Source organism: Platalea leucorodia, assembly GCF_965183815.1.
Source record: "Platalea leucorodia genome assembly, chromosome: 2".
NCBI lineage: Eukaryota > Metazoa > Chordata > Aves > Pelecaniformes > Threskiornithidae > Platalea > Platalea leucorodia.
In genome coordinates this window covers 66,240,794-66,259,713 of record NC_138824.1, presented here as the reverse complement: position 1 = coordinate 66,259,713, position 18,920 = coordinate 66,240,794, and the positions used below count along the sequence as shown (strand labels likewise).

The following is an 18,920-nucleotide window of genomic DNA, read 5'->3' as shown; positions in this document are numbered from 1 at the left end:
ATTTGCTATTGAAAAGAAACTTGTGAGCAAATGTCACAATCAGCCATTATCAGTATCTCAAAACCCGTCCTAAATTATTTTCAAACACATGAGGTAGCCCAAAATTAAAACTGGAATCATGATTCTTTAACTAGCTGTATTAAAAGTTACCAGCAGAAGTTCAACTGATGGACATTCAAGTTTTATGTCTCCTTACTCATCTGTAACACATGAATCATCTGTGCATTTGGGGTTTGTTTTAAAACATTTTAAAACCAAATAATTAACTACAGAGGTACATGGATATGCAATAATAGTAAGTGTGATGGCTTTTGTGATACTGATGCAGTAAACTATCACATGTATCAAAATGTTTATTAATTTAAAAGATTACCGTTAACATAAGGAAGATGAATGCAGTTATTCCTAGAATGAGGATTTCTTTATTCCCTTTGCTTTCTGCATGCAACTTGCGATAATACGGTCCTATGAGATAAGTCTTTATAACAAGACATACAAGAAAAACAGCAGCCAGAGAAAAGAGAATTTGGCCAATGAGTATCAGTATTCTCAGTATTTCCTTGAAAATGCTGGAAGAGAAGAACAAACAAAACATTTCTTTCAAGTGCTCTCATGCCTCCCAACCAGTTCCCCTTAAGTGAAAAGATCTAATTCCACAGATGTTCAAAACTGAGTAGCTCCAGTAAGATATTTAGATACACTGATAAACAAGATGAATACTAAATCTGCTGAGTGCCCAGCAATCTCTTTTATGGCCTAGAATTTACTTCCATGTTGATTCAAAAAGATTTTTGTTGATTGATCTTCAACGTAAGCCATAAGGCTCAATAATACTATCATGTAGTCTTTGACAAAAATACGGCCTGAAGAAATAACGTAACTGAAGAAATTCATGTATTTTTTTTAAATAACAAACATTTCACTACAAATTTTAAGTACTGGACAAGACTAAGGCAGCTAGAGCAGAAAGAATATCCTTATACAATATGACAAGTACAAATAGTAAAGGGAACTCACAGAAGAGAGTGCATATTTTTCACAGAAGTGACATTAACAGTGGCGCTCTCATATTCATATTTGCAATCCACTTACTAATTGGAAGGGGGTGGGGGGAAGATACATACAATTTTTTATTTTTTTTTTTTTTTTTTTTTTTTTTACCTGGAATATGTGCTCGCTCCTGCTTGAATAAGTGTAGGCATGACAGCTATAAATAAACCAAGCTGCACATCCTGCATCACCAACATGCCAAGTAGTACGCTACTGTAGTCAATATCCCCTGTACACCAACAAAGCAGTCGTGGAAACATTCATCAGAATCTATGAATGCTTGCAGTGCTCAGAAATCTAGAAATGTCTTAATTAAATGGAGGCTAAGTATAGTTCTCAATGGGGTGAGGTCATTCAAAGCATTCTGTTTTTTTTTTCCCTACCAGTAAGTAAATTAAAATATATGTAAATAAAGATATATTAGAAATATAAATAAAATATTCATATGAAGCTTCTGTTACACAATAAAAATATAGACTTTGCTTAGACTTTGCTTAGCAGTTAAGCACTAGTTACACATTTACTGGAACTCCTTTACAGAAAACATACGGTCTTTAGAATAACAGACACGTGTAAGAGCCAGCATGTGTAAAATATACACTTTGAATTTAGGCATTAGAATATGAATATTCTAGGGGGTGGGGAGAACGTTAATGCAGTATGTATGAGGGAGGTTTAAGTGGAAGAAAGAAGGATGGCAAAACGTTTGAAAGGAAACATTTATAAGTGTTTGAGAAGCTAGCAATACGGCACTTGAGAGTACTTATTTGAAGAGCTGTTAGCTATGAAAGACTACCTGAGCTGGTCTTAGTTTGCTGAAGAAGGATGTGACTGACTTAAGTTAGCCTTTCTGCCCTGATGACAGACTGGTAATAATAAGTCTAACCTGGTAACCTCTTCAAAAGCACAAAGATTCCAGACCCTCAGTAAAGTAAATTCTTAACATGGAGAGTACTGATTGGGCTACAGTGTCTTTCTCCAAGAGGACTGGCTATGTAAACAGCAGGTACACCTTGTAACAACAATGTACACAACACTGGCCAGTGTTAAAGGAAGATGACCACTACTAAACCAGACTTAACAGTGGGTTTGGTTTAGTTTGGTTTCGGTTTTTAACTAGTTTCTCTCATAATATTACAAAGTGAGCTTCTTTCAGATTTGATTTTATATACTACAGTAGTCCATATTTAAAATCATACTTACCTTCTTTATCTCCTCGAACACTACCTGCAAGAAATCTTGACACCAACGGCGTGCTTGATAAAGATAAACAAGTGGAAATGAAGACACTTTGTGTTGGTCTAATTTGGAGCAAGTGTCCCCATAGTAAACCAAAGGCAATCATCAGAACCGTCATGTAGCAGGGTCCTTGCAAAGATATTTTCCATACCTTGGGAAGAAAACAAGTTCTTATGATAAAGTCTGATCACACATTTTTCACTGATAAGTTACAATGATTTTCAGCGCAAATAAGCAGGTAAAGATGCGTGATTTGGGGCTGCAGTGCTGGGCCACAGAAGTAATGGGCTGTCATCCTGTACATCCTAAAACTCTTAAGTTATTATGCCTAGTAGATAATATTCTACGCCAGAAGGCTCATTACCACAAATTAGGTAAATTTCCCAGAGCTCACAGACAAACTAAGGGCCAAAGGTCCAGTAGGAGTTGAAACATATTAAAATCATCAAATGGAAGACCAGTTATTTGATGTAATTCCAGGGTGGGGGAAAAATGGGAGGGGCAAAGACCATCACCAATACCAGCAGTCCACTCCACACTAGTGGGCGTACAATTCTGAAGTAACAATTTACATAACACAGTTTAGGAACCCTTGAATTACTGATTTTTATCTTTGACTTTAGATGGACTAGAAATAGCAGATCAAGCTGAATCCTCATAAATTTTAACACATTTCAATTAAAGCTTTTATAGTCTCACGAACTCACAACCATCGGTTTAAGAACAAATCACACAATGCAACTCTTTACATACATACAGTCTGTACATATTTTGCAGCAGTATTTTCCACTATGAAAATTCTTGCTGGTTTATGAGATAACTTTTTTTTTAATTAAGACCAAAGGAAACTTGTACTTTTTTGCTGAATCCTGATGGGCACATCATGCAATATTCCAGATTGTGCTAACATACTTGCAGAATCAGTTTATTAGCCAGTACAGCATGTATCATCAGTTCAGTATGTAGTACTTAACAAACTGATGTTTTTTATAACGGGACTGGCAAACATCACTGGACACACCATAATAGCAATTGCATGTTACTGCATGTTAAAATAAAGCAGAGATGGATTGCCATAAATTGTATGAGATTTTTCTAGTAATCAAACTGGTTTACTAAAATGAAGAGGAATAGCAAACGTTTTTTTGGAGACACAGGATAAATAATGCATTCTGTTCTTTCCAAAGAGTTAAAAGAGAAGAAGCAAATGTCGTATTTATCTTTTCAAAAATGTACAGTTACACCAGTGTATTGTAGGGAGAATGTAAAAATGTGAAATATAACTGGTAACTTGAACATTAGCAATTAAATCCTGTAACGTAGAGGTATTATACAAAAATACCTTTCTTAGTCTTTCAGGAGAAAATTCCAGACCAACTAGAAAGAGAGTGAAGAATACACCAAACTCTCCTAACGTCTCCACCTGTACAATAGACTTTTAAAAAAAAAATAAATAAAAATCAGTGCACAGCAGTCTACTTATAATACAAATTATAAGCCCGTTTACAACACAAATTGTTTCTCGTTATGTTTCCACAGGTAGTTCACTTACTCGTCATATGACATCAGAAGTTCCCTCAGCATCTTTACGGTTCAAACATTTTTCCCAATCACCTGGCTGCTACTAGATAATTTGGTTGGATAGTACTGGTCACCCAAAATGCACATGTGCATTGATCTAGGTAAGCTTCCTTGCTTGCTTGTTGAAAATAAATAGGTTACATTTTATGCAAACGCTGTTAAACCCCCAAGGCTTGCATTCCAGAAGTTACTTCCCACTAGTTATTCTATTGGTCTATTGGCATAATCATTCTGCTAGACTGTAGTTGCTGTTCTGCTCTCCATCCTATAGACTCCATGCATCCATCTCTCAGACCAGTACAACCACCAGCCTTTCCACTTCAGAGAGAAGGGTGCAACAGCAGGAAAAGTGGTTGTCCTCCTTGTCACAAGAGAAAAACCTAACATTTCTCTTCTATGTATTCACAGTCCAGAGCAGAAGAGGACAGGGTCTATCATCAGTCATAGAGAAGTGGAGATGGAAACTATCTTCCCTGCCAGATTAGAATCTGCCTGCCTCCTCGGTTCCTCTGACATTCAACTTTTTTATGAAATACAGAAGAGACAAAAAGAGAGTACACGGAAGACGCCCAGTCAACGTGAACATTAGCCAGATGAATAACGTTTAATCACAGCTCCATGAGAAACAGGCAGCTCACTAAGAAACTGTTCTAAAGAAACCTCTCTCGTGTCTGTTCTGACCACATCGTCTTCCTCAGTGTACGTCTCCGAAAATTCAGTGTTGAATTTCTTTCTAATGCCAAGCTTACAAACTTGTTTCTCAGCCTAAGTGGTCAAGCTTTCCAGACCTTCTCAACCCAGAAGTTACATACGACACAAAGGTTATTATTTAATCTCAATTTTAGAATATGAAGATTTGGAAGTGTAGTATTTGTAGCCTTCTCTTCCAATATGAGATTGACAAAATCCTACAATTTCTACTCATCCCTACTTACTTTTGAGCCCAACAGTCATTTTCAACAAAAGTCCACATAAAAGAGCAGAGGTTGCAAAGACAGCAAGTTCCAAGCAGTTACGTGGATATCAATGTAACAGACACGTGTAACTTAACCAGACATTACCATGCAACCTTAACACGCGTTCTGTTTTGCCTGCTGGCTACATAATCTGTTAATGCACACCAGACCACTAATGAAAACATGTGCAATGTCTAGCCAACCACAGCCCACGGTTTCACATGAGCTAGTAATCAGGGTACGCGTGATGGAGCTAAAAAGGTTCAAGAGACTGCAGGAATGTAGGCAGGGGACTGGAAAAGAACTAGGGTGACTGGGATGGATGAAAGAGCTACAGAGATGCAAAATAACTCTCTAGGAAGCCAAGCTATGCTGCTCAGGGAACTACTTGTTTTAAACACTTCCTCCACTGCCAACACTGACTTTTTGCAAGTTTCTGAATATTTGATGTAATTTAAATAATTTGGCTCTCAAATGTGATGCTTATGATTAAAGACAAATGAGAAGAAAAAAAAAAAAAAACCAAACAAAATAACCTCACAACACACAACCTTCAGCTTTCACTTTCAACAATTGCTTATGTCATGATTATACAGGAGAAAAAAAAATTGAAAACAAAGTGATTCAAAGACATAAAATTTTAAGGCCTCATTTTGCAAAGGTCCAGGTGTGGGGATTTATTTTTGTAAATACATTTGAGGCTGGCAATACCATATTCTTTTAAAACTACTTTTTGAAGATTTCAACAAACGAAATCAGTCAAGAAGCAACTTGCACACTTACCTTGATACTATTTAGTCCTGATGGTCCTAAGAGTACTCCACAGATGATATACCCAAACATGGTTGGCAATCCTATTGTTGTACACAGCCAGCCACATGGCAAAGACAACATTCCTATTGTCACAATATCCTAAATATATAAGATTTACAAATGTGTTAATATAAAGGATACACAAATGAAATTACAGGCTATTATCTTTCAAAAGATCAATACCATTGTAAAATTAAATGTAGAATACTGCCTGTGAAAAGAAAACACAACTTCAGTAAACTAACCTGAACACTTTGTTGTAGGTGTAAGCACTGCGGTTTGGCAGATGAAGCAGATGATGTACTGACCTTACGTAACTGGTAGCATTGGGGACTTTTGATCAATTTATTATATATTTTAGATACATTATAGGAAGTAGACAGTTTCCTGGGGAATTGTGGGGGAATGACACTTTGCATTAAAAAAAAAAAAAAAAAGAAAAAAAAAGAAAAAAAAAAAGGTGAAACAGATCCATGTTGGTTTTGTTTTTCTTTTAAAAAAAAATCCCAATCCAGTTATTCTTCACGAAGCACAAATACAATAAAAAACATGCCTATGTGTTTTCCAGCATCCCTTTTTTCACCACAAGACATAAACAGATAAATTCTTTCTAGTGACAACATGCAAGTGGCTTATCAGGCACAGCAGTAGCTTGCTTTAACACTGCACAGTCCAAGAGAAGGGACGGTGCCCCAAAGGTGCAACAAGTTAAATCAAATAAAACCAGAGAGGATTCACGCGGCATCACAATCGGTCTTATGAAGACTATACTAGCAGTAGGGAACACATTGGCCAGATGTCAGCAGTAGACAGGGGAATCATGAATGCTAGGGTAACTTTAGAGGGACAAATGCTGAAACTATATTCAATCCAACCAAGCAGTACTGGCATGCAAACTAGTGGGACTAAATCTTACCTAAATGAATGACAAGAATGTCTCTAAAATGATTACCTTTATGAAATGATGATCAGCACGAGGAATGGTTGAATCTCTGGGCTTGGTAAGGATATACTGGTTGTTCTGGGAATCAATAAGCATACTAAGACCTAAGTCATCCTCTACTTCTCTTTTTGAAGCATTTCTTTTGGAGTTGGCTTCATCTTCTTCCACCCTTAAAACCGCTTCAAAGTTTACACCTCTTACCTGTAAGAAAAAGAAAGCAAATAACAAAAAAACAACAACAAAAAAAAAGAGGTCGAAGTGTACAGTGAAAAGGGAAAGACTAATAGCTGTGCTTGAAGTTGCTCCAGAACTTGTTGACACTGACTAAAAATACTGCAGTTTCTTCTTACAGAAGTCTTTCAGTCTCTTTATCAAAACTTGATGTCCATAACTGAAAAGGCTATAATTTGCTTTACATTTAAAAAATGAGGGTTTTTCCAGACCTGTTTAGCCAAGTTGTCCAACAAAAAAATAGAGAGACAGGGTTTCAAAGCTGTAAAATTCCAATTCAGTATTTTCAATTGCATCTAATCTGAAACATTTTTTCTTAAAAAAAAGCTTTATCACATTTAGAACACAAAAGGTTGGATTGAAATGTAACATTTTATTCCCTTGAACAAAAACAATTAGAGATTACAAAATGATATTCAGTTCACAAAAATCTGAACTGACTGCATTCCAAGTCAAGAAAAAGTCACTGTCCTGTAAATTTGAAGGAGAGAGGATAAGAACTGCTTCTATCTAGCTCTGTCTCCAGTGCCTGTAATTACAAAGTGGAAGACACTAGAATGATTTCATTATTCACTGTATTTTAAATAACGCAGATTTTACCAATATTCAGAAACAGTTAAGGTTGTTACTTCTTTCAGACTCCAGTAAAGAGGGTAGGCTGTTGTCACTCCAATGACTGACTACAAACATTCAACTTTTCTGGATTGCCATATTTTGCGCAAGCAACTTCCCAATTTAATGAAGAAATGCATTCACAGAAGCCACCTATAAAACCACCTCCTTCTTTTCTTTGCTGATTCCCCAGCATATTTCCCCAAACTGTTCAGATAAATATTGCATTTTCAATATTTAATATCTAGCCCGCAATTTTTATCCTTTTATTCCACTCTTTACATTTGTGTGTATAATGAAATAAAAACTTCTATCATAGGAATGACCTCTTCCCCTGTTTTTGTACATCATGCAATATGATGGGTCTCTAAAGAATTGGAAGTCACTAAGAATCGGACAGAAAGGAAAAAAAGGAATTTGAAACAAATTATGAAGTTTGCAGAATTATTTAGAAACATAAAATAGCTGCTTCAAACATCAGCATTTTTAGCTGTTGGAGTGAGAGGCTGATGACCATTTTCTTTTTATGCATCATGAAAGTTGTCTTTTCACCCTTTTTTGCCCAAAACCTGTCTTTTTATATATATTTTGCCTTTACTTCCCTAAGCTCCCCACTTACCAGGCTATTTTGCATTCCAGAATGAGGTGTCCATTGCCAAGTCTAAGAGACCAAACCATGTTTTTACGTTTTCAGCTGACAGGAGAAAGCAGGAGCAGCTGCATGCCACGTACATGCAAACTATTCTCGCAGTATTGGAGCAAAGAAGAAAAGCTTCCCTACAGTCAGCAAACACGAAGAACTTTTTCTAATCAGAATACACAATAAGTACCCAATCCTACTGTTTTTCTGTCATCTTTGCTCCTGACCCCCTCTCCCACACTCTCGTTGCTACTCCAGGGATACTAAAACAGAGCTTAGAGCTTACTGTTAAATGTTGGCTGTGCAACATAAAACATACTTTACACTGACTTTCGCATTGGAATTATTTCACTGTTCAGTGCAGTGTCTCCCTCTTGCAAATGCCTATTACTTTGCCTAAAAACCAAAATGCTAATAAGCCAACATCTGTTCTAGTATCTTCTTGGGAATTTCATGTTATGACATCAGTGATAGTGTTCACTAAGCAAAATTATCTTATAAATACATCAGCAGTGAAGCATCTACTTTGAAGCTCTGGAACTCCAAATTCTTATAGAGTTTGTTATATGTTCCTTTGTACATGGTACCTTGTGTGTCTGGAATCTAACCAAACTTCTCTGCATCAAAATTAAAAACGTATCAAAGATCATATAAAAGCAATGCAATTGGATAAATACATTCCTCATCTAGTGGAGTCCACAGTCTAGGTCAGAAATTATATTAGGAAAAAAGGGTAGATGTTATAAGATTAAGACATTCTGAAAAAACAATCTGATTTTTTAAGTGTAACATATATAAAAATCATACATTGTGTGGATATCATGGTGCATTGTTACTTTTACAAAAGAAATGGGAACTGACAAAAGACAGACTATGCTAGAAGAGCAAGAGTAGATGGCACAGGTTCAGATGAGCTTTTAAATACTAATAAATTTGAGGATATAATGAGAGAAAACAGTTATTTTCAGGATTTTATTTCCTAAAACAGCAATTCCTGAAAGCAGGTTGTACATAACAGAATACAGCGCGCAAATACTCTTGTCTTGCATTAACTGGGTTAGCTCAGATTCTTTTTTTTTTTTTCATTTTTACCTACTACACTTCTCTATTTGACTGTATTTTAATAGAAGCTTTTGTATCTTTATCAGATTACTGATGATTCTATTTGAGCGTCTTTGTTCTAATGTTCCAGTGTTCTAGCTTAAGAGAAAACGCACTAGATGTTTCTTGCAAAGATGGAGATGTAAATAGTCCTCCAGGTTGCATTTCATGATTCCTTTTCTTTCATGAACAGAGATATAAGCAGAAAACCAAAGAGAGACACTGGAGAGGAAGGATGTGTTGGCATTTTGCCAGTTAACACGTGTAGCCGAAGAAACCTCGTTGCTGGTCTCTCTAAAACGTGCCGTTATACCCCAGCGGAACAGAAGAGGGCACTCCAGCTAGGTCGTCCCCTCCCCACTGTTGGTCCTGCTAGGTAGGATTCCCACTGGGTACAATGGCTGCGATCTGGTGTATGCGAAATAAAAAGCTGCTTTCTCTTTCTCTCAATACAAGTACGACTACAAAAAATGGCCTGGCTCTCTACTACAGAGCAACTGTTTTTCCTCCTCAGCAGAAATCAAGAGCTATGCTTGCCTTGGAAGTCAACCTGCAAATCAACAAAAACCTTTCAAGAGCAAAAGCCAAATAAAATTGCAACCCATGTTCATGCAAATAGGACCAATTTAGAGAGTCAGTCTCCGAGGACGGCGCAGTGGGACACTAGAATAAACTAATGTACTCCCAGCTCCAAATACACACAACCTTACCTGAGGGATACTGTCCATCATGCAACACAGAAACAATGAACAATGCACAAATAGGCCAACGTACGAAAAGCAGAGGAAATCCGAAGCAGAAGAAAGCAACATCACAAACACATTCCAAGTCCTCACCTTGAACAATATATCTTTTCCCAGACTGTGAAAACTAACTGCAAGGATTCTTGTTCTCCCATAACTTTCTCAACAAAATGAAAGAGAAAAAAACTGGAGACTATGCTTAACATGGTAACTCCATACCCTCCAAAGTCTAAATATCACAGTCCCCACCACCACCACCACTGAGATGTCATAACTCTCATGGGCTGTACCAGTGAGGTGGACTACACTTGTCACTAAGTGGCAGCTGCAGGGAGGGCTTTCAAATCAAAACCACGGAAATCATTAGCAAAAAGGAGTAATTATTCCTGTTTGCTCACTCCTAACAAGCAATCATTCTACCACTAAATACTTTCTTCTGTTGAAAGGGAAGCAAGAACAAATGCAGAGCCTAAAGTTTTTTGGGTTTGTTTGTTTGTTTGTTTGTTTTTTTAAATAGTCACTAAAACTCTAACAACCATTTAACACAAGAGAAGCACCCCTACAGTGCAAATATCAACTAAAAAATAAATGCACACCAATGAAAAGACCGAGTCTAAAACATCACTTACAGATTTGTTGTCATCAAAGGCATGCTCTTCTATTTCCTCTTCCAATCTATCAGCTGCCTTCCTGACATCTTCTAGAATTTCATCAAGCATTGACAGGCTCTTGTTTTGATGCTGCATGTTCTTAAGGGCTTCAACCTGATGTTTTTCTGCTGCTAGGAGTTCAACATATTCCATTTCTTCCTGTTGAATTTTACAACACACAGATAAAGTGCTGGCCAGGCCTTTGAGCGGGAAAACATTTGACATAAACGTACGCTTCTTTTGATACAAAACACCTCATGAGTGGAATTGCAAAAGCAATACAGACTTTATAAGGGTATTTGAAGATTGCTTTCTCTTGTGCCAATTTTCATTAGGGGAAGTGGGCAAGAAAAACAACAACCAAACAAAATATCCACCAATCACCTTTTCTAATCTGTTAAAGAGTAGAGCTGCCCCAAGGTTACAATCCAGAAAATACAAAAAAGGAATTACTTTAAGGAACTCTAGGAAGTATTTCAGAGCCAAGTAAAGTTTAGAGCTCAGTGTTTTAGCAGGGAAGCATAATAACCTTGAAAGCATAGCTTTACTAGCTACGACAAACAAACAAATTGGAAAGAAAATGCAATGAATCTTAATTTTATAAGCCATTTTATAAACATAGGAAGAGGTCTGTTTATGGTTTTCAAAAATTACAACAACTGTGGAAACAGCTACAAAAAACTAAAAGCAGTTGGGAGAGAATACAGATAAGCAGTCAAGCGCTCTGGCTGAGGTTCCTGCTTATGTTTCCCAAGAAGCATTTTTCCTATCAGAAGTAAAACACTCGGCTTTGTCCACCTTTACAGTTTGGGCCTCTTATGAACCTGCACTAATGACTTCTGAAATCCATTTCTAGGCTTCAGAAGTAAGAAAATAAAAAATGCTGATGTGGTTTCGTATGGTGTAAAAACATTTCAGGAGCTTCCCTGATAAAGTTATAATGTTTCAGGTTGAAAAAGAGAATTAAAGAAGTAAGTTTTATTTACTGATCAAGACTGGACTTAACAGTGCCCCTTCTACATGGTTACCAAGACAATAACCAAATATAATACTTTGCGTATTGACAGAATATAATTTGAGGTTTTTTTTGGAAAAAAGATAAGATGCTTCATTTTACATGCCTACATTCTTTTAAAGATTTAGATGAGAGAGACCCTACATCTGTTCTTTAAAAGAGCCAGTATTATTACCAAGGGAAAAAATATAAGCAATCTCTATGTCAGACTGAATTCCCAGAAAACGCAAGTTTCCGTCTCCATTTTAGATGCCCTGCCATACCCAGTTAGAAATCAGATAGAACATAGGTCTCCCTGAGCTTGTGTTTTATCTGCCTACACCACACAGGTATCTTAGATAACCTGGGCATCTAAAGTGGTCCTAAACTCCTATGCTTAAATAACTGGAGTGTCCCCTCCTCCACACATGTTTGTGGATGGACATTTTTCTCTTGAAACCTGCAAGAACATGCATATAATTTAATCAATTCCTTGACGCCAATATAAGAGTATGTTCAGTACAGCCTGTAACTGGAGCTTAACCCTTTTAGAATCCTGACAGTCAGATGAATACCTCTGCTTCTAATGAAACCACAAAATTGCTGTCTGTTGGTGTTTAAAATTACCATAGTTACACCGGCATGATGAAATACCCAGTTCCCAAAATAACTGGAGTTAGGAAAAATGTAACTATTAATGTGTTTGGCCCAGTGTCAATGGCTTTAGTTCTTATGCAACACATAAGCAAGAGACACAGTCACTCTCATACAGCCTCAAGGAAAAACATTTCCTATCCGTTGTTCTCTGCTGGCAGACATTGCTTGAAAGATGTAAAAAACAGCCCCCGTACAAGCTGCAGATTCTTTCCTCAGTCGGCAACAACAGAACACAAGATGGAATTGGTAAGGGTTAGATTCTTTCCCCTCAAAAACAGAACAGGTTTTGGGTGGAGAGAGCCAACCGGTCCTTTCTGTCAGCTGAGACGAACTGGCTGAACAGAGCTAGAGGGGAACTGCAGAAAAATAAATAACGCTCTAATTTGCAAGAAGTTAAGTTCTCTGAACAGCAAGGTAGAAGAGCTTTGAAAAATCTGAGTTTAACTGTAACTTCCTTTAATTCATGAAGACAAAGGTTTTTGTAGTCTATTAAAGTGGCACCTCTGTTTTCACCTACAGACCAGTGTCACAATGTCACAATGTCCAGAGTGGGACAATCACAGAGAACGGTGTCCATGAAAAGGACAAGTTATCCCAAACAGCCTGCTACGTGTTAAGCAGAAGTGCATCACAGTACAAACACTGTTCCGCAACTCATGCTGGGATTGGAGACATCTGATCACAAGGTACATACCAAACAATCTTTTAAGCAAGGTAGTACAGATAAGGATTGTGCGCTAAACAGGAGACTGGAACACCTAGAAACACATGAGCAAAAGGAAGTAAGATTAAGTAAGACTTCGGGGCAATGCTGGTTAAGAATGCAGCGTTGCTGTTGCTCTCTACTGTTTCATCAGGGATGAAAAAAGCACATGCAGAAGAGGATGCATCTTTGCACTACTTTTGATTTTTTTCCATCAATGCCTGAGTAGTAGGCACCCAAGAAATCAGAAGCTGATAAAAATTAGCTAAGATTTTTTTGCTTTTTCCTGAACCTCCACGCAGGTTCCTGGAGCAAAGGGAGGCAGAAGCAGTCTTCAGCGCTTCTCCCCCGCCACCGTGAATGATTCCGCTATACCTTTTCCCAGCAGCAGAACCAGCAAGAAATGCATCAGACATGCATACATATCCCAACACTAAAGACTTCCAAATACTTTAACTCAACAGAAGTAAAATGAAGGGAAAAGTCCAGCACCCTCTACACTCACTTGTATTTTCCATTCAATTACTGTTTAAAAAATGGAAAGGACGTCTTAAGAATACACCAACACAGTAATCATTACAGTAAAATGAAACTGGAACAAAACTGGACATAATGTGTGTCTTCTGAAGTAAGAATGAGTCCAAAAGATGTATCCCATGTAATTTTCATCTTTTTGGCATGCATTTCCCTACTATCCTTTGTTTCACTTTATGTAACAACTGTAAGGTTAGACCAACAAATATTCTGCTTAAATAATCATGCGCATGACATAAGAAGGAAGGGTATAAAAGATTGCTCATTCAAGTAAATATCTTGACGTGATAATACAAAGAAAGCCTACACAATCCACCTCTGCAGCAGTAAAGTTTTGACAGGACACACACAACTAAAACACATCATTATATACACAGGCCTCCTTTTATGAGAAAAATGAAGAATCACCGTTCTCAAGTTCAAGGATAGATTACTTCAGTATTTTACAGTAACGTTGTCAAGAATTAGGTAAATGAGAAAGAAGATTCTGGGCAGCTTCACTGCTGCTATTTTAAGAGCTCTGAGGAAAAAAAGGTGGAAAATCAAGTAATTTTCATTACAATTGCTACCATTTCTATGCAGCAGAGGCTGGCACTACCATTAAGCACAAATATCAAAGTCATATTAAGCACTTCTTTGGAACACACCTAGGTCCAAGCTGCTCCCTGTCTAAATTTGTCGTAATTCAGTCTTTGTTTTCACTGCACAGACCACTCCAGGCTCCCAAGTCTGCATCCTAACTTCTACTTCCACCACCCTTTCTTGCCACAATTCACTGCACACAATCTCTTGTCATCTTCACCTGTTAAGATCTGCACATCTCTTACACAAATGCCCTTTAGAGATTCTCCCAGCTCAAATGCTATATCCCAATTACATTTCTTTTTCCTTCTCTTGCTCCCTTGCGCAAGAGCAGCCTCTTCTTTCAGAAGACAGAAAACAAAGAAAATTCTTAATATATTCCTCCAGTGGTTGAGGGGTAGAGCAAGGAAAAGAGCAATTTAAATACCAAATCAATTAAATGACATTTTCTCTCAATGGGAGGCTTTCAGTGCTCAGTCTGAGCCCTACCAAGTCCAGTAGACAGTGGCAGATTGTGCACACCCTAACAGGTCTGCATTGACATGGGAACTCAAACTTTCCATGAAGTATTTGTGCTCAACTGTTACTCACCTGTGCTTTTCTTGGTAAAGTTACCTCAGCCAGCTCTTTCTTGGATGTACTGTTTTTCAAACTTGCACTTCTTAGGCTAGGAGTGCTATACTGACATTAAAAATCTAGTCACCTCATAATTTGCATGTCCATTTTACCCACATCTATACAAATATGGAAATAAAAGGCAAGAAGTCATTCTGTTTAAATTGTACGTTTTGGTTGAGCAATTCTCATTCGAAGTGGAAAAAACAGTTAGCATTTTGCCAATTTATGGCATTATTTCCACTCTGATAATCCCAATGGCTTATCTAGTGCAACTGTGCTACGTGCACTGACTCACTTCTTGTACTCCTTTCCCTTTAACATAATATTTGCTGTAGGTCTTATGATAATGTGTAGCTTTGTTTTGAAATAAGAACTATTGACTGCTAGTAAGTTTTAGGCTCTACACCAGAATTACTTCTAATTTTACTAATGAGAACAAGTACTTCATTCAAAATCCATTTTTAACAGTAAAACATTGCAAGTTTCACGTAGATCCACTTTTTTATTAAAACAGATTGAAACCGTGCCATAATAAAATTAAAATCACAAGTAGAATATTAATACTCTAGCAATAAACATAGGGGAACTAACCTTAATTGCAGCTTCTCTCAAGGCTTCCAGTCTCTGTCTACTGCTTTCTTTCATATTTACAACATCTTTGTAATCACCCTGTAGAGCTCTCTGGAGGCCATGGATTGCTTGAAAGACTGAGTTTTCACTTTCATTTAGCTCCTTTTGGAAAATTTCAAAGGTATGCACCTGAAAAAGTTTCTCTTCATCTGACAGTCCTGCATCCTTCTCAACTGCTCTTATAGCATTTTTTAGTTTGTTGAGAACAACGTTCTTTTGGCGAAGAAGACCAGACAGTTTTCTGCAGCTGTCCAACACCCACTGCTTTCTCTGAGTGACAACAGCTCCTTTCCCACGGTGCAGCTTTATTGCATGCTTTACTACATCTTCATGTTCTGCAGGATTTGTTAACTGGCCACAAGGCAGCGAAACCAATGTCCACAGGGAAATAAATCCAGTCGCCTTCATGCTTCACTTTTATTGCTGTTGGGAGAAACTGATAATCCACAACTGCTCAAAGCTTTCTGCTACATAGTTTCTGCATCTCCAGTACGCATACCATGCTGCAAGATAGCACCAATCAGTTATCAAACATGATAATGTTGGGCCATTAGGTCAAACAAACGTAGAAAACAAACCTAGTGTAGTGCATCCTACACTATGATCTTTAACAAAATGTATACCGTGTCCTTCAGTCAACAGTTATCAAAACCAATAAATGGCCCAAGGTTACTGATAGATTTTTTTTTCCCCCCCTTGAGTATCTTCTAGAGACCATCTTGTTTTGAAAACACTGAATGGAAAGCTTAGTCATATCACATGGTAGTCATCTGCACTTCTTAGATGAGAGAAAAGCCATTAAAAATATTAAACCATGATGCCATAGGGCTGTACTTCAGCCTAGCACCAGAACTAATTCTTCTTATCTCTCAGTAAACCTCTTGTATTTTTTCAAACCTATCCTAAAAAATTGTATCACAATCATTTGTTATTTATACAGCCTCAGAAGCATTAACACACTCAACTATACAAAACATAATGAAAAAAAAGCTTAACTGAAACAGATTACATAATAAATCATACTTGGGAAAGAAACATTCCTACAGTGAAGAAATAACAGCAAAACTTCCTGGACTTCTGAGCACTACTAGTTTGGATCAAAGACCTGAAAGGCTGCATGGCCTTGAGGCATTTTACTTCAAAGCTAATTATTGATCCTCATGATTTTAAAATAGAGTTAAAAGAACACTAAAAGTAAAATCAATTCATTCATAAGTTCATTTCCCAGAAGCTACTTGAAGATCTATATTTAAACTGCCATATTTGCTTTTAGCACCAAGCAGGATAGAAGTTCAAAAGTAAGAACCAATTTCCTTCCTCCAGATCCTACAGGAAAATACTGACATTATTGTAAACTAATGAAGTTATATTTTCTTTAAAAAAAAACCAAACACACACACACAAAAATCCCCACACCACAAAGTTATACGTAACAACGTATAAATAAATGTATGTACAAAATATACATTCATCACCGAAGCATGGCATTCTAAAAACGCACAACACACACTGCATGTTAGCAGATCATCAACAGAGCAGGTATTTGCCTAAAACTTTAGCTGCAGTCTTGATCTCTGAGCCAACAGCCTTAATCAGGAACCAACATATGGACATAATCATCTGGAAGCAGTCTGCCTAAGAGAGAATCTTCTTTCCCCATAATGCAGTAGCAGCTGCAATCACAAGTATCCAAGCCAGCCGCAGTCAATATATAGAATGGGAAGGGACAATGGCAAGCCCAGCCATGCAGTACCTGGGTTTTTAAAATGCCTTCCCATCTCTGTTTCAGTGGGTTGGTTTATTTCTTTTCAATGCATGAAATACAAACCAAAGTATTTAGCTATCAATAACTGACTGTGAGCTAGGGTTTAACAATATGAAGAACTAAAACATTTAAAATTAAGAACTGAAAGTGTAATTAAAGTAGCAAAAGCATGCCTACATCACTCTAATTTCGATAAAATAATAAAGTAGAAATATTTCAGAACTTTAATAAAAGCTATAGTGTTTACTATTTTTAAGAAATCAGGAAAAAGTAACAATCCCCACCACCTGGCAAAATTCTAGAGTGATATTTAAGGAAATATTTCTTCATGTATACAAAGTAATACTCTTCCTGTTTAACACATTTGGGGGAGAGATTTTGCTGAATGTATTACAACCTATTCCTGCAAGAAAAAGGGAGAAGAAAACGCTTAGTGTATATTCAAGCTTCTGTTGGCAGGGAGGTGAGTAAAACACTCTACTGCGTGTCTTACGTGGTACGTCAAACCACGTAACTAAATTCCGAGCAGAGATTTATACTAGTAAGTTTGCCCGTTGTTGCACTGCGTAGGCTTACCACCCCGGTTCAGACACAGTACAGTTTTGTTTCAGTAACAAGTGTTTTTTACTGGGCTAACAAAAACGATTTAGAAAAGTGGCACCTGGGGCAGTGCTTAAGGTTCTTAAGAGAATAATGACCTCACATACAAAAATACATGATGTGCTTCAGAGGGCACATGAAGAGAAAAAAAACAACCAAACAAAACACACCACCGCACTCCTCTCGATGCACCACCAAACTGGAGGGAACGCCTGTCGTTTGGAGTCCTTTTCAAAGCCCAGTTTGTTTCCCGATGGACTGCAGCTCATCTTCCCGACTTTCCCTTCCCGACCACGACGCCGTAGTCCCGGATCTCATCAAGCCGGTGTTGGACCCTGCCTCCAACGCGAACCCTGACCCTCCCTCCCAGGCGCTTGCGGGGCCTTCCACGCCCGCCCGCCGGCCGCCCCCCACCGCTCCTCTCGGTACCGGCTCCCCCTCAGGACCCGCTGCCGCCACCCCCCGGGCGGCCCTGCCCCGGCACGCACCCACCTGAGCGCGATGGCAGCCGGGGGGCAGCTCCCTGCGCCGCCGCCTCTCCGCGGGCCGGCCCCTGCCGGTACCTCTCGCTGGGGAAGGCCGAGGGGGGAAGAGAGACAGATCAGGAGAGCGCGGGTGCGACCGGCCCCCTTCCCGCCCCCTCATGGCGGCGGAGGGAGCGAGGAAGGGCGGCGGCCGCCCCGCAGCCCGCCCGCCCGCCCGGCGCTGCCGGCGGCGGCACTCAACTTTGCGGCCCCGCGGCGGTAGGGCCAAACCCGCCGCCGCCTTCTCGCAGCCCCCACCGCCCCCCGCCGGCGACCGCCCAGCGCCCACCTGAGGGCGGCGGCTGGCCCGGCCGCCGAGGGGACGAGACGGAGGCAGCGGCCGGCGCCGGGCGCTGCCTCCTCCCTCCGCCCCGCTCACCTGAGGGAGGCAGGCAGGGAGCCAGGGAGGGAGGGGGCGGGCAGCGGCCCGGGCAGCGCGGGAAGGCCGGGACGGCGGCGCCGCGAGCACGGGGGTAGGGGGCCGGCGGCCGCTGAGGGAAGGCGCCGAGGAGCCCCGTCCTTGCCGACGGCCTCTCCCGCCCCGCTCACCCTGCGCGCCGGGTCCCGAGCGCCGGTGCGGCACCTTTAAGCGCGGAGTCAGACGGGACCTGTAGTGCGAGCGCCTTTCACGGCCTGTCACGGGAAACCTAACCGGGGAGTGCGTGTCCACCCCCCGCCGCTACCGCCGCCGCCGCCATCCCGGCCGCGCTGCGCGGTGCACACCGGCAGGCGCAGCCGCCGCTCCGGCGCGCCC

At 39.5% G+C, this 18,920-nt stretch overlaps 1 protein-coding gene across 12 annotated transcripts in view; it reads right to left on the bottom strand.

Annotated features, from left to right (window-relative positions):
• Nucleotides 1–18,893, bottom strand: part of TMCO3 (transmembrane and coiled-coil domains 3) — a 34,588-nt gene extending 15,695 nt beyond the window's left edge. For 4 of the 12 annotated variants that reach the window (XR_014227459.1, XR_014227460.1, XM_082304533.1 and 1 more), the window contains exons 1-10: nt 18,546–18,893; nt 18,135–18,211; nt 15,239–15,780; nt 10,539–10,718; nt 6,592–6,783; nt 5,610–5,738; nt 3,632–3,724; nt 2,254–2,440; nt 1,162–1,279; nt 374–569 (exon numbers count right to left, since the gene is read on the bottom strand). Coding sequence is in view for 10 of the 12 variants with exons in the window: in XM_082304533.1 (XP_082160659.1) it covers nt 374–569; nt 1,162–1,279; nt 2,254–2,440; nt 3,632–3,724; nt 5,610–5,738; nt 6,592–6,783; nt 10,539–10,718; nt 15,239–15,685 (1,542 nt within the window). In the remaining 2 variants the exon portion in view is untranslated. The other 8 variants (XM_082304539.1, XM_082304535.1, XM_082304536.1 and 5 more) reach the window with 8 other exon arrangements.
• Nucleotides 18,894–18,920: the final 27 nt, after the last annotated feature.